The sequence below is a fragment of the Trachymyrmex cornetzi genome, unplaced genomic scaffold (assembly GCF_001594075.2).
Source record: "Trachymyrmex cornetzi isolate Tcor2-1 unplaced genomic scaffold, Tcor1.1 scaffold412, whole genome shotgun sequence".
Classification (NCBI taxonomy): domain Eukaryota; kingdom Metazoa; phylum Arthropoda; class Insecta; order Hymenoptera; family Formicidae; genus Trachymyrmex; species Trachymyrmex cornetzi.
In genome coordinates, this window is record NW_017298876.1 from 740,477 (window position 1) to 758,071 (window position 17,595).

General features: G+C 32.0%; 1 protein-coding gene across 1 annotated transcript in view; it reads right to left on the reverse strand.

Moving 5' to 3' along the window:
* nAChRalpha4 (nicotinic acetylcholine receptor alpha4) overlaps nt 1-17,595 on the reverse strand; it is a 191,453-nt gene that overhangs the window by 119,158 nt on the left and 54,700 nt on the right. The window contains exon 3 of the mRNA XM_018512497.1: nt 5,093-5,137. Within this exon, the coding sequence (XP_018367999.1) occupies nt 5,093-5,137 (45 nt within the window). The remainder of the gene's footprint in view (nt 1-5,092; nt 5,138-17,595) is intronic.

The following is a 17,595-nucleotide window of genomic DNA, read 5'->3' on the forward strand; positions in this document are numbered from 1 at the left end:
ATAATATCCATTTTGCTTATCAATTCAGTCTCAAAAACCGGCGCACAGTGGGGAAATAAAAATTACTATTAAAAAATTACGATTTGCAGCAATTTTTAAACAGTAATTTTTTTTCCCACCGAATAGTGCCCTCATGCGCTGGCGCATTGGGCAATTGTTCCCCACAGGTCGCATTTGTGCGATACAACCATCTTAAATATTCTGTCTGAGAATTACCCATAATTTAAATTATAATTGTGAGATTAACAGATGTAAAGTCCCAGACACAAGGAAATAGTGATAGTGATACAAATTAATAATGATTTCAACTTATCAGTCTATGTACGTATTCCGGTGTACTCAATTTCTAATAGATTGAAATTATGTTATTCTTATTGCTATCGCTATTCTCTCGCATTGTGTTTGGAGCTTAAATTACGTGATTTATATCTAAAAATATAGAAATGTCTCTACTTTCACAATCGTTCATTAGTGAATTATCATTAGTATTTTCTCGCTAAACGGAAATAAAATTTCAAAAACAATATAATAGAAACAGTTTTAATGTAAACACTTTCTCCTATTATAATTTTTTTTTATATCTTTTATAGAGACATCGTTAATTTTTATAGAGAGTAAAACTTGGAAGATAATAAAATTAAATTACACGGTAATAAAGAAAAATTTACGACAAACGATACTAACATTTTAATATAAAAGACATTTTAATAAAAAAAGTTATTGTGCTGCATGGAAAACATTGGATTTATTGTTACTGCATGCAGCATGTACTATTACACCAAGAGTAAATCAATTATACGGTTAAACATCTGCATCAGAATATCACGAGATTAGAGACAAGTTTAAGTTGAAATTAGTATAGTTTCTGAGCTGAAACTGCTTTGTCGTTAGACAAATGTTTTTATGCTTTAATATCATTTATATTATAATGCAGTTTCTTATGAAATAATATTACTAAGTATTTCAAATATATTTCTTATTGAACGGAATGAAAATTTTTCTATTAATTTATAGCCTAAATATTAAATCGTAATATTGCGAGATGTACTATTATGAATATTCTTAGATACTAATGGTTAATAAAAAATATCTATTCAAATCTTTCAAATGACGTTTACTAATTTTTATCTTTTTAATTGTAATAGCCCAAAAAATTATTGTCAAACTTGTATCTAGCTAATTTTTTAGATATTTTAATAAAACCGTTCTATCTTTTATTAGTATGTTTATTAGTATGTTAATGTGATAACGATTCGTTGACCGTTTAAAGAAATAAAAATATAAAGCGGCATAATGATTGCATTTTAATTTTGTATGGAAAAAACTGTACATGAAAAGAATAATTTTTAACATTTTACCAACCAATTTGAACGTCCTACATAATTATTTTGATAGCATAACAAAATTATTTTCAGATCCGTATCTAGCTAAATTTTTAGATACTTCAGCAAATTCGTTTTATCTTTTATTATATTTAATATGATAAAGATTCGTTGGCTATCTAAAGAAGTAAAAATATATAGCGACATAACAACAAGATCGGTATGGACGATCCTGAGCGAGGCGGAATGACAAGGGTGTATGCTGACACTAACAGCAGGCGAGGGTGTTGGCGGCCGGTAACTCTGTGAGGCTGAAGGGTGGTTTCAACGTTGAAGGATGGCACGTTGCTCTGTGAGACGCGTCGGGAATGCTTTGCCATGTACACCGTACAACACGCGTTTAGACAGAAATGTAACTCGTGCTGCAAACGGGTTGCATCCCCGACCAGACGATCCGCGGACCGTATGGCTTGCGTATGAATTGTTTTCGTATACTGCGACGAATAACGTTCGATGGACCGACGTATATGTACCTCCGCGATTTTATTGGATTTAACCATGAAACTGATGTAACGTCAAAGTCGTGTTTTGTCCCAAAGCATTCAGCGTGAGTGAATTTTATTGTAATTGAGAGAGAACACATATAACGCTGTCAGAATGTTAACGATGAATTTTTAAAGATGAATAATTCTCTTAATTCAGATATCTGTTAAAATTTTAGAAATAATTCAATATAGCAAAATAAAAAAAACAATTATATGGCTTAAAAATTACAAAACTATGTACATATAGCTAAGATATTACTAAATACAATATCTTTTAATTATAATGAAAATTGGCTTTGACTAGACAGCCTCTAATTATACAGGCCCACAAAAAAAAGTATCCTGTGCTGGGGTGGAGGCTATTTTTATATATTTTGAGTCGCTGAATACGAATCTGACATCAAAATAGGATCATCCAGGGTAAATTTTTAATCTAGAGCGAAAAAATGGGTCAAAAATGGGAAAACGGATCATTTTTTCGCTCTAGATTGAAAATTTGCCCTGGATGGTCCTATTTTGATGTCAGATTCGAATTCAGCGACTCAAAATACATAAGAATAGGTGGGTCTCCATCCCAGCACAGGGTACTTTTTTTTTGTGGGCCTGTGTTATTATTTACATAGAAGCTCTCTAGTTTTAACTGTATGTTTCTATAAATATTCATTCTCTTTTTGTCTTATTGAATATAATATAAAAAATTTATTTCGGAGATTTATCTATTTCAATAGCATTCTATAGGATATCGTAACAGCACATAATTTAACACATGTTAACAGTACATTATGGAGATTAATTAAGGTCGAAAATGTCATAATAGTTTCAAAGTTATAAATGTTCAAAGTTAGTCAATAATATTGCACAGTTTCTACCTCAAACTTATAACGGGTATAATACGCGTACCGATCTGTTGTTATTCATTTTAACACATGTTCACAGTACTATTGATTTTCATTATTCAGTTAATTCTTGGTGAAATGAAATCAAAAGATAAAATCAATAAACAGTAATAACTAAAAATGATAAATATACATCGTTTGTTTCGCTATACAATAGCTGCTATAATTCTTCTTTACTAAATTTACATTGAATATATTATGAATTTTATCATGCAATTTAATCTACGAATAAATATTGCATTTATAATTACTTGGAAATATATTCATTAAAGTTTATTTTGCTTAATTTTAAACCGTTATAGAAATCAACAATGAATAAAGATTAAGCTATGACAAGAAACAAATATATATGTACACGCACCTGCAGAAATGGTGTCCCCTCGGCGTTTGGTGCGCGGCGCCACACACTTGACCGAAGCACACACGTTTACTGCGAGCGCGGAGGCGAGGAGCGCGAAGGGAGAAAGTAGTGCGGGGCGCTCCGATATTCTATCCTTAGCGCAACGCGCACGATTGAGAGAGAAAGCGTAATTGGACGTGATGCCGGCTCGCGGTGTCCTTTCGCTGTCTCACGCATTAGTTACTAGTAACAAATTCGTGAGACAGCTAAAGGACATCGCGAGCCGGCATCACGTCCAATTACGCTTTCTCTCTCAATCGTGCGCGTTGCGCTAAGGATAGAATATCGGAGCGCCCCGCACTACTTTCTCCCTTCGCGCTCCTCGCCTCCGCGCTCGCAGTAAACGTGTGTGCTTCGGTCAAGTGTGTGACGCCGCGCACCGAACGCCGAGGGGACACCATTTCTGCCGGTGCGTATACATAAATAAATTTATATTGAAATACTAAGGTCCGCTTCGACCAAAAACAGGATTATTTCTCTTAATTGAGGCTATGCAAATAAGAATAAAATTTATATATTATGTATATATAGGTACATATTTATACAAATTTATATACATAATTTTTTTCAGTCTATTAAATTATATAAATTATATAAAGAACAACTTTAAGCGTTAACTGATTATTTTTCTTATTTTTATTTTATTTAAATACACAGTAAATAACTTTTCTTCAATCTTCATCATTCATGAAAATATCACGAAACAACTTAAATAAAAAGAAGCTTTATAGAAGCTCTAAAAGCTTTCTAGAAGTTAATATTCCATTTTAATTCCACCATTATTTTCCGTTTTATTCTTCATCATTTACTCAAGTAATAAATTTAAAAGTTTAATTAATTGTTATGTATATGTGGTAATAATAAAATTAATATACATATATTCTAGTTTTATAGTATTATTTATTATATTTATGGTTGTGGCAGGTTTTATATATACAAATAATTACGGCTGCAAGCCTTGCTAAAGCAATTAACATTTTTCTATAGGAATTAACATCTAAACATTTCTGAGACTCGTAAACGATGTTTTTAGAGCTTTGCGCGTCGCTTCGTCGAAGAAACACACCGTAATCGTTATGCTAATTGAAGCCTTAATTATTCTTCAATTATGCGCGACGATGCGCTATTCGTTATTTGGTTTCTTTTCTTTCATCCTGTCTAATATTCTATGGTAAAGAGCTACAACGTTACTCAAATGTATTGGTAGCTATACATAAAGTATAATACAAGTAATTTGCAGTTACTGTGCCCTTCGTGTAACGCGAAGCAACGAAACAGCCGTTGTTTCCCAAACGTGAATCGTGAGTCGGTTACCTCGTTAATTTTCTCTTTCTAATGTTCTAACGTTTGTAATGGCCCAATTACACTAAATAAATTACGCTTCTTACAATTTTTTTTATGAATATGTAATTGTTTAAGATATATATATATATATATATGAAACGTTGGAATCTCTAATATTGTTACATAATTTTACAGATTTGTTTAAGTGATATACTCGCTAATTTTTTCTTTTTTTGTACCAAACCTCGCGTATCGTCGCCGTTCGGAAAAAGAATGACTTCTCTTAAAATATTTTACGCGCGCGATTAAATGCTAATAAATAATACGTTTCGCGAGTATATCTTAAGTTGCTTAAATTAGTCTGTATTAAAATTATGTAACAATATTAGAGATTCCAACGTTTCATATCTTAAACAATTACATATTCATAACGAGATTGTAAGGGAAAAGCATAAAACATTTATGAATTGAATATTTAAGAGAGAGAGGGGGAGAAGGGGGGAGAGACGGGGAAGGAGGGAGAGGGAGAGGGGGATAGGGGGAGAGAAGTAGAGAGAAAGGGAGATAGAAAGAAGGAGAAAGAGAGAGGGGGAGGGAGGGAGAGAGGGAGGAGAGGAGGGAGAAAGAAAATCATTTATTGCTCACCTGTTCAACCCACAGGTTCGTCGTCATAATCTGATTCTTCAAGTTCTGCAACAAAAATTGTTCTTTTAATAGACATAAACTGCATATATTTTTTAATTGTACAATCCATAATTAATTATCCGTTTAAATCTACAATTTCTATTTCTATAATTTATTCTAACTATTATACGTACATAGTTAGAATAAATTTAGTTCGGTATATTTTAAAAAATATCTATAATTTAATTTATATTAAATGTTGTTCTAATTCTTCATTATACATCTACACACGTTTTTTGATCAATTTACGTAATCTTCAATGCAATTATAAAAATTTTTAATTTATTTTAGATTTATTTACTTTAAATAACAGGGAATGACGTTAATTAAGATTATATGAGAAATAAATCATTTGACGTTTTCTGAATTCGTTTAACTTCCAAAAACAATTCCTATGGTTCTATTTGGCAAGCGTTTGGCAACGAGTCTTCTTCAATAGAGAATGTACGACGCTAGTCTTCTTTTTGCACCTGTCAGCCGCAGCGCATTGTAATTTCCGGATTCAACGTCGCCCCCTCGACTAATTGGACCTAGCTAACAGTTCGGGCGCATAGATGGAACTTGCAGCCGTAATCCTAGTTATGGACTGCTGGTATGCGATTTTGGACTTTCCGCTATTTCGTGAATCCCTGACGTTCACAATTCAAACTATACCACACGTGGAATCTATCCACGCCCGCATCTGTTTGCATGTGCGCGCAAATCTAATCCTAATTGAATGCAAACGATGTGTGTCGAAGACAAGTACATCCTCAAATATTTCTGCGACATTTATACAATTGCTGTTGATTTTGGATATACGATTATTAAATACCTGTTAGTAATATCATAGACGCTGCTATCAATATCGTAATTAGAGTAGTCATAATTATTGTAGTTATTGACAATTAAAATTTTAATGTCAACATCATTAATTTAATGACATATTATTACTGTATTATCTGATATTATGAATTTAGATCTATTAACTTTTAAACAATGAATTAATTTCTTACTTAATTTAATTATGTGAATTAGAATTATTTTCTCGTCACTTTTACTTTTTTTAATTTCGCAATAATAATTTATCGCATAAATTTATCTATGATCATAAATTCCATCGTGTGTCGAAACAATAAATATATACATTAACGATGTTGGATTTCCGCTGTGGCATCAATGAGGTGTCCGACAAGGTAATCATCGCAACATAGTCGCATCGAGGGGCCGGTATCGAATGGTATATTCACTCTGGGATGAATTATCCTCCGCGATAGGAAGGCGGATTGCATTCATATGCAAATGTAATAATACCAATATAGCTTTAGTCTGCGCGTTTCGATGAATCTCGGATGTAAATGTAACGAAGACCAGATATATTATCGTGGTGCTATCAAGAAGCGTTGATATTGCTTTACGTGGAAAATGTAGTTTGGTTTTTGGTTTCTATAATTATAATGCCATTCGTTGAAACGTATTAAAAGGATAAATATGGTAATACAACGTAATAATATGAAAAGATTTTCTTTTTAGTTAATCGCGTTATTTAAGTCTGTATTTGCTTTATCGTTGTTTTTCTAAACGATAAATTATACGTATTGTACTTCTCTAATGTATTTTACCTTAATATTTCACACTCTTTAAATAAAAAATGCACCGTTAACAAGAACATTAATTTTTCTAATGAAAGAAAACGGTATTACTTTTTGTACAAATATTATATCCTTTTTTCTTTCAATGTTTCGTATATAACAATTGTCAGATTAATTGTTACTTACGCGACTCCGTCGAATCGATTGAATTATATCGCGAGATTATAGAGCTCATCGGGCGACAAGCATTATCGCGATTATAGGGGCAAAGGCTAATTAATTCGTGCGTATTCGATATACGCGCACGTGTTCGCCAATTCGCTTGAAATTAATGTCATGTCGATTGTAACCACGGAAAGCGGAAAACTCGCATGTCGATTTATACGAATTTCCGCGTCGATGCGAGACTGCATGCACTTGTCGATCTGAATAATCAATTTTGACGCGGGACAGTGCCGAATACAACGACAATGATAATAATAATAATAACAATAATCTCATGTTTCTTAGCGGTTCAATATAATATCTACTCATATTTATGTAACATTTATATAATGACAAATCTAATACAATGACACGGTAACTATTGAAATCGTTATTTTGTATTGCCAATCATTAGTGATAAATGATAACGTAGTTTGACTTATGATATTACTAATTAATTTCCATTAATAGTAATATAATGGCGTAATAGCAGCAATTGCTCATTATTGAAATTAGCCAATACGCGGATCAGCTACGACGCGAACTATTCGAAAAGTAGCAGAGTAACTCAGAACTGTTCTGCATCAATACCACGACGTCCACGTCATATTGCCAATTACGGGCAGGGTGAAAGGTAATTAGCAAATTACTTTATGTTTAATTAAACTCTGATTGCGGTGGCGCGTGGATGTGCCATACGATCGCGCGAATGTACCATTAGAGCGAACGCGCAATATGTTAATTGATTTCAACATAGGCAGCGGGTTTCGATGCGTAGGTGGATATTAGATTCATTGTGCTGTCCACGAATCGTAAATTAAAAATTCCTATCGAGTTTCCGTGCTTGGACGCGAAAGTATTCACACGTCGCAATCAATCGTTTCTAATTAATTCTCGCGCAATGCGGCATGTATTGGAATTCGTTAGTTAGATCAGGAAAAGATGAATTATTTTTGTTTTTTAAACTATGATAACGATAAAGATAATAATTATTGTGCAAAAGATATTCAATTGTGATCTTGGAGAAATAACAAATGAAGATATAGTAGTTTGTCATTTATAAATATTGTTAAATTAATTATTTATTAAGGAACATTGAATAATGTTTGTGTAATGTTTCCATTAACTGTATTTATCATTTCGATGGATTCAAACGTAATTTTCTAAAAGCTTTGTATATTCTAAAGATTCTATCTTTTTGTAGTTAATATATTGGTTGAAGCTATTATTTGTCGTTTATTAGAAAATTTAATGTTACTAATAAATAATAATAGATATTAAATAATATTAAATAACTATAATAATATTAAATCTATTAAAAATATATATTTTAGAAAATACATTTAAAAGTCTGATCCTCCTCCGTCCTTTTGCGAATTTATTTAAATGTAAACATGCTTGTCCTATCTTTAGAGTCGTCTCTTGAAGCGATATTGCAAACGTGTTGTAGCTGTAAGAGGTATAATCATAAGAAAAGTAGTAAGCGTTGTCAGGCAGATTTAATTTGTATCGTTCTTCGAGGATATTACATCGATTTAAAACTTGGTAATAGATAAGTTTTGTACCTGCTCGAAGTTTTCAATAGAAGAATGATAAGAAAAGAAAAATAAAATTTAGAACTGAAGCTTTTTAACGTTAGTTTTCAATCAGTAAGTAAACAAATTGTTTTGTAACATTGCAAACAAGGATGTCGGTTTTGAATATAAATTCCATCGACAGAACGTGAGAAAGAAGAATATTTCATATATAAAATTTACGTACATAGAAAACGAACTGTAAATTTTATATTTTTATAAATTTATATTCTTTCCAAATGTAAAATATTAATTAAATTGAATATATTTGTATTGGTATCCTGCGTCAGAATATCGAATTCTGACACAAAATCCGGAATTAATTGGTAACCGTAAGTCAAACGAACGACAAATGTTATGAAGTTGACAAGATGACAATTAAAGAACGAATATAGCAAAATGTTCAGGCTCTCGAGAATAATTTCTTCATTTCTGATGTCGTAAATTAAGATGACCGATTGGAGTGGGATTAAAGTGGCAAAAATAGATGTATGCTCGGGACGGCTAGCGAGAGATGAATAATGCTCTGTTTTCCAGCGTTGAATATTTAAGATTGTTGAATATTCACGAAACGCATGGAACGTTTCTGTGTTATAATATGAATTTATGTGAAGCATAATCTTTTGCTGATAATAGGAACACCTTGAATATATCAATCGTGCAAATAATTCGGAGGATTGCAATTATCAAGACTGAAACTTGTGACGTAGCTTAAGCTTGAATTTAATTTTTAAGTGAACATATAAACGTTAAATAAACCCTTTATAAGTTTTATATTACTTGCAATCGCCGACAAATGGTAGATAACATTCAATCTTCTGTTTTATAGCAATTAGATATCTATATTTATTTACACACGTTTCAGAACAGATAAATTTATTAGAACGTATATTACTTTCAAACGTCTATCGATTATACTCATCAAAAGATACTAATGTATTTCACGTATGTATATATCACATTAATGAAATCCGACGCATATCGCACAGTACCGAGCTGCGACTGACATGAATTTGACATGCGCTATTTAAACGCTCCGCCAGCAACGTGATCCTCTAAATGCATTAAACCGCAATAATTAAGAGGCATGTTGACGATCGGGAGCTGCATTTACGAATATCGATCGATGTTTAATCTAATTTCTTTTTAATACTGTAACAGCTGTTGGAAACGAGTAAAGAGATTTCCATATAATATCATTCCACGCACTTAATAAAATATTTTACATCATACTACGAGATTATACTACGTACCGTATACGTTTTGTTAAAAAAGTTATATCTATAAAAATATTATAGCATTAATTCACTAATTTTTCAAGACGCCTTTAATGTTATTATTTATTGATATTTATATTTATTTGATAATTACACAATACTTAAGAATTTTTTTAAGGAGCACACTATTTAAATAAAAACATATTAGAAAGAAATATTTTATTAGGAACTCGATATTCTTAAAAAAAAGCTTTTGGGTCAAGAAGGAAAGCCCGTTTATTTAAAAGTTTCTGATGGAAACGGCGCATAAAATTCGTTCGGTGCTTTTAGGCCTCTCGAGGCTTTTTCACGATTCTTATACTGCTTTCAGTTTGCGATATTCGCGCGGTGAATACAGAATGCTAAATTTTACGCTGTAAATTTAAACGCGCGGTTCTAAACTATTTTATTAATCGCATGCAGAGAGATTTTTGCGTATCATTTCCACAGAAAAATATTTTATAATTACTTCACACTCATTAGAGTGTGTTGTATTATTTACACAATATGTTTTATTAAAAAAGTGATATGAAAATATTATAACAATAATTTTTCGAGATGCCTTTAACATTATTATATATTAATTTTTATATTTGACATAAAAGAGTCTCTCTCTCTCTCTCTCTCTCTCTCTCTCTTGTTTAAAATCCAGTTTTAAAATACATTTAGCAGATTTAAAACTGGAAATTACTTTTAGAAAGTTGGAATTTACTTTTTTAGAATTTCTGATTAGTATGGGCGAAGAGGTAACCACTAGCTGAAATATTATCCGAGAGGCTACATGATTTCATATGATTTCATCTGATTACAAATAATTTTTTCAATACATATTATGAAATCATTTGATAAAATACTTATACGATTTTATTTAATATTATACAATAATTTCTCGTGGTTGCATATGTAATTATCGAATTATACATATAGATATTTCATATGAATTTTATAATAATTTCGAGGACTCTCTTCCACGATTACATTAAGTGATTACCCCTCGAGTATCCAAAACAAAATTATCATGTTATGGATAGATCGCAGAATAAAATTAAAATATTTAAATCGCAATTATTTATAAACAATAATATATCTGCTCTTTTAGCATATATTTTATCATCTTCTTAATAATAAGTGAAGCCCAAGTTTGAAAAATGCATAATATTGTTATTACGAAATCGCACATAAAAGTAGAATAGTCGTTGCATGACAAAATAATATTTATTTTACACTTGCATATATGATTTGCCTGCAATCGCAAATTGTTGCATTGAATAACGTAAACTAAATGTCGCGATGTAAACATATGAAATCAGAAAGATAAATTCGCGACGGGAAGAGTTCGGCCATATTGTGTAGTTGTCACTTGCAATTACTATTAGACAGTAATTGACTGCTTTTGTAAGTGGTAGGCAATTAATAAATTTCTTAACCCTACAATTAAAAATAATTATTAAATATATAATTGTTGTTTAGATTAGAGAGTTAATTATATAATTGTTACTTAAACTAATTATTTATATTAATTATTATTTAGAGTGTAATAATTTATATAACAAGAAATAAATTAAGAAAATTGATAAATGCAGATGGCATGGTATCAATTGATGTGTCAAATTACAGTTACATTCGCTTTTCAGCACAAATTACATGCCAATCGTAATTGAATATCCAATTTGTATCGGCAACTCTCGGTGTAACCACATTTTTATCTCGCTGCTCCTATATACGCCCAAGAGAAATTTACATATTTATAAGCAAATCCCAGTCTTCGTAGAAACGCTTACGAGAAACGCGCCTTTCGTGTTTATACGTGTACATACGAGTACTCTTGACTGAGTGCTTGTCTGGTAAAGTTACAAGCGAGTAAGCTCGCTATTACTTACAAGAGTTACCCGCCAGTTTCATTGCTTATACTTATGCATGTTTAATTACATCATAAGACTGGACCGAGTGATGAAAGTTAAAGTGAACAACCTTTTCCAAATTTATGTAATCCTTTTCATAGTTGAGCTTTATTCCTTGCCTAAATATAGAGCGCGGGATTTGATATTAAATTCTGACAACTTCTTATTCTTCAATTTACTTCTTAAAAGAGAGAGTTCTTTAATTTAATTTTAATTAGTCGTTTTAACTTTATGCATTAAATTTTATATGTTCATTAGAAGTGTTTTAGTGTTCGTTGTAATCAATCATAATTGCGAGTAAGCACGATGTAGGTGGCACCACCTATTGACCGTTATTATCATGATAATCCACTTGATTGCTTCTGCATCGACATTAGGACGCGTCGTAGTGCTGAAGGGTGTATTTCACGCTAATGTTTGCTCGGGATGGTTATCGCGGAGGAATTCCGGTTTCAGAAGTAGGGATAAACAGATAGTGTTTGATCAATGAGCAAAAGGGGAAGTAGGTAGCACGCGAAGGGAGGAGGAAACACAAAGATGAGGGTGTTTTCAAAAAGGTTAAAAGAAGAGGTAATGAGTCCTTTGGGAATGTTACAAGAAAAACTACTCAATTACTCTTGTATGTCAACTGCGATACTGATAATTATTCAACCACTTAATTGTTATGTAGGGCGACATAATTCCATACAATAAAACAAAATAAATTATTCTAAAATGTCAATGTTGCAACCAACTCGTCACTAAATACCATGAAAAAAAGATTAAAATTGCAATATTATCCCGTAATAGTTTTGCAAAAATTATTGCAGTTAATTTCAAGTTAGATTATGTCAGCGGCAAATAGCGTTAAGAAGAAAATTGCGCTAGGAAGAACGCCAGATATTTAGGATCGATCAAGGGTGGAAGATTAATGAAGATCGAAGTGACTGATATATATTAGCAAGCGTGCTAGACAGCTTCTTGCCGTAATTTCGCATTCCTGAGCGACGGAGGCGAAACGGCGAGATTCATTATGATTTCCATCATCTGTCGTCTGACTCTCATCTTCGTCCCTTAGACAGCTCGATTAAGCCCAGCACGATCGTGTCAATCTCGTTGACTCGTCTCTAATTACGTTACATTTCTACAATTATGGGTTCTTATATATAATATTACTGTTCCGTTAATAATGATTTGAAGAGAAGGAAACGAGAAGAGAGAGAGAGAAAGAAAAAGAGAGAGAAGAGGGGGGGGGGAGGGAGCGGGAGAGAGAGAGGGGGAGAGAGAAAATCATTTATCGCTCACCTGTTTAACCCGCAAGTTCGTTGTCATAACACTGTTGTACGTGTATAGTTAAAAATAATGTATATGTCAATCATCAATTACAAACGTTTCGATCATAGGATTAGGTCATCTTCAGTGCAATTATTCATCGAAATCAAAATTGATGCGTTAAAATAAAATAAGATAAATGTAATGTTAAGTTCTTCGCCGGATGTTATTATTAGTTCACTATGGTAATCCGATCTAACGTATGCCTCCTGGTACATTAACCACGCTAAAGTGCATAATCCTGTGTACGACCGGCAATATCGTCGTAGTACCTAAAGGCTGATCAGCGGCTTTCCATTACTACTGAACCAACCTATATTCATCCATGAAGTCGTAACTACGGGAGTCCGAGTATAAACAGCTGTTAGATATTCATATCGAGAGGCAACATCGTTGCTCTCTCACCACTTTCGTGGATTAAGAGCTACGTTTATCCCTTTTGATAGTTGAATCGCCGCGTATCTTATGCGAAATGATTTTCATTTACGCAGCGGCACGTTCGCGTTTCGAAGTGAGGATTAGATATAGGACGGGAATAATTCTCGCCTAGCTAATCTATGTACTTCACCACTTTGCTTTATTCAAATCTATGGAGTAATAGGAACATAAGTCCAGGAATTTATCTTTTTTAGAATACGCGTATGATAGAATTGTATAAATTCATATTTTTCATTCAAAGTAGATTAATAAATATAAATTTTGCGCATTCTTTTTATTTGGCAGTTTGTTTATTTTATTGAAAAGTTAATTGTCTAAATATACGAATCTCACAAGATTTTCTGGTGAGAAAATTATTTATAGGCTAGCAAATAATTCCATAGCAAGTGAGATAAATAATTTTTTAATGCTATCCGGTATTTCTCTGAGCGCATTTAAACGAGCGAACTTTTGAGACTTTGTAAGCAAGAGATATATTACAATAAGACGAAATAAAAAGTAAAGACTAACAAGGGAAGTTTCACGACTATCATGAATTTGATTCTCCATGAAATATGTTAACACGAAAATCTTACGATTAGAGACGCGTATTTTTTATACGTGCCCTAACTCATGCTTAAGGGATGAAACACTCCTTTGAAAAAAATCCGTATTTTTCTTTCGAGGCGAATATCGTCGGAAGTATGAAAGATAGAAAAGAATTTAAAAAATAAACGTTTTACAGTTTCAAGAGTACTTTAAAGTTATAAAGAAAAAAATTGTCTTTATTTTTTTGTTTAACAAAATACCCCCACCACTCATAATTTTTTTAAATTTTCATACCAACTGAACACTATGTCAGTTGGTCATCACCAACTAGATCACGATCACAGGCTTGATTGAGATAACACAAAAATTTTAGATTCGGAACAGTTATATTGTAAAAGGATAGTCTCCGAGATGATACGTATTAAAAGACAAAAAATGAGTTTGAATAAACAAAGCGATACAGAACGTTTTTCTGACCTCTATCTACCTATAATTGACAACAGCCCCTCTTCTCACCAATAAATTATTCTCTCCTACACATATTTTTCTCTTCTTTCTTTACAAAAAATATAAAAACTGTCGCAATGTACAGCCATCACACTGTGTCAAACATAGTTCTTACCATCAAAAAGTGTTTTAAAGCTCTGCACAATTTTACATTAAAAACACCGAATTATACTTTCGAGGATTGATGTCACAAAATACGGGTAAGCTAAATCTACAATAAATCTAAACTAATTTTTATTATAAAATTTTCGACAGCAGATCAAAAAGTATTACAGAAAAAATTTTTTTCTAATCTTATTGGGATCAGGAAATCTCGTATTTACCATACAAAAGCTTATAAGATCCAAATAACAAGGAAATTACGAAAAGATTCTTTTCATAAGCGAATGTAATTTTATGTCACCGTCAATTCTGGAATAGCGAATACAAACACTTGAATATTTTTGTTAGCATCTTTTATAATTTCTGTAACATCGTTAATAATATTCTTATTGTGACGATGGTCAAGACTTGATCGAAACGTCTATTTTATTATATTAAAAATTTTAAATATACGACTTTCGCTAAAGAAAGCTTTGCGTTGTGGCTGTGTATGCTCCTTATTATTTATGTTTTGTATTATTAAGCCACTTCTAAAAGTTTTTTAAATTTATGATAAGTTTCTTTTAAATAGTTGAATGACCGAATGCAAACAAAGATATTTTTGTAACCATAAATATGATAATTAGTTCGCATGGAAATACATTTCCTGGCTTTTAGCATCTGTGTTCCGTTATTTAAAGAAGCATATCAGCATTTTTCTTCAACTCGTTGCTTTAAAAAGAGAAAGCGATATGATTCAATCTAATTTTCTCTTTTTTGAATCTTTACCGATAATGATAACTTCATAAGAATGCGCAGTCTATTCTTATTACGTCTATAGTTGCAACGAGTATTAATTGATTTTTATTCTTACACATCAGTTAAGACTACAGCATAGACTTTTGCATAACGTATAATGCATAGTGTATAAGAGAATCAATCAATCAGAATTCTTTCTTTCCTTCCACTTTATGGTAAAGAGAAACTTTGATTGGCTGATTTTTTATACACTGCGCGTTATGCGTTATGTAAAAGTATGTGCAGAATTTGCATTTCGTATAGATTGAATTTGTTCATAAATAATATAAAGCCTACATTTCGATATTCACCGCCAGTGCTGAAAATCTATAGTGCACATAACGTATAGGCACTAATATATATTTTCAATACTAGCGATGAATATTGGAACGCAGTCATAATTTCGACTGCTCTAGAATAAAAATTAATCAATTCATAATATTTCTTGACACTTTTAATTTAAAAACAGTCAAAACTCATAAAACTTATAATCTAGCATCAATGCCGTACCAACACCTTATCAGAATAATTAAAAATATATGGCGTAGAAATAGCTAAGTTAGTTATAAGGTTCTGATAAGGGTCTGCCTGATTAGGCGGAAGTTACATTAGCCCTTAGGGGTTGGTAGGATTTCCTCATCACCGTCTGATCAGGCATCAGGGTATCTTTGCTTGGATCCTGTTAGGACCCATCTACAATTTCTGCTCGGGTATTGTCAAATCATCAGTACAGTACAGAATAGCATGGTCGGTCTAATGATGACGCATACACTCGAGAGACTCTCAATGAGCCAACCACAAAGCAAATGGCCCGGCCCAATAATTACGTAAATACTGGCAACGTTGTCGTAGTGCTACGCCTGAGGATGACATACAGGTCCGTTAGGGGATTTTGAAATTTGCACCGTTAATAGCTGTGCTACTAAACGTTCGGCAGTGCCTTAATTTTAATGATTAATAGACTCAGTTTGGCAATAATCAATACCGTTTATAAATTATCGAGTTTCTCCTTTATCTACCTTCAAGAATTAATGGGAATTAAAATACTTTCTAGAAAACATTTAAGCTCAAAGGTTCGTCAAAAATGTGTGTGTGTGTGTGTGTGTGTGTGTGTGTGTGTGTGTGTGAAGTCGCTAATTGTGTTCATTTAATAATACGTCGTACGAAAGACAGATAAGACTTCGTCCATTCTTTTGCTCATTTTACGGTCTAACATTTTGGTCACGAAACAGCCATAAGATTCAGGTGCAAATGAATATCTCTCCTTAAAGTTTCCAAAACTTTCGCGCAGCAGTACGATTTAAGTTGCTGTTATGCAACGCAGGAAACGTTCGCGAAAGTTACACGAACCAAGTACATCGCGGACTACCGTTAACTGTAGCAAGACACGATCTCAAGCCTAATTTGCGGGGTTCATGAATTTAAAATATCTTCCATGTATATGTCACGACCAAGTTGGCATCTAATTAAATCTTACCGCTCTTGTTCCATAAAAGATTTGAGTCAAAATAAAAATTCTGTTTTTTATTTTTCACAGATTTTTCTTTTTTAATTTTTACAATATTACTGAAAAAGGTTTATTTAAATAAACTTCATCTAAATGAAACGTTATATGGACATAACTTCAAAGAAAATTAAAAATGTCCTGTAAAAATTATTATTTTTTACTGATAAATGAAAGAAATATATTTAAATTTATTATATATTTATATTTCATATATTATAATTTCTTTTATAATATATGTACATATATGTAATAAATTGTAATAAAATTATATCCTTATGAGGAAGAAAATAAATTGTTCACTATTAAAGAATAAAGTTTTAAAATAAATTTGAAAAATATTTTGTAAAAAACTTATCTTATGATTATAATCAATTGTTATCACTAATCAATCTGTATGTATGTTTAGTTCTCAAGTAGAACAAAAACGTTGAAAAAATGTTAAATTAAAAAACGTTTTTCCGTAACGTTGAGTAACGGTTACAAGTAAACGTTTTCAATACATTATAAGTGTCCGTGTAGAAAACGTTAGAAATAATGATTAATTAAACGTTTATGATCTAACATATGCCAGTACCATCTATCATGCAACTACTGCTACACGGAATTTCGGCTCTATTGACATTCCTAGTCTTCGTAAAGCATTCGTATACATGTATTTTCTACACGGTGAAAATACTTTTCTTCTAGACCTTCAATCTTAGTTCTACAAACTCGATATCGTTCGTTCCAGTAATGTGACCTCCGCTGCACGCTTATTTTTAACATATGGACTCTCTAAAATTCTTATA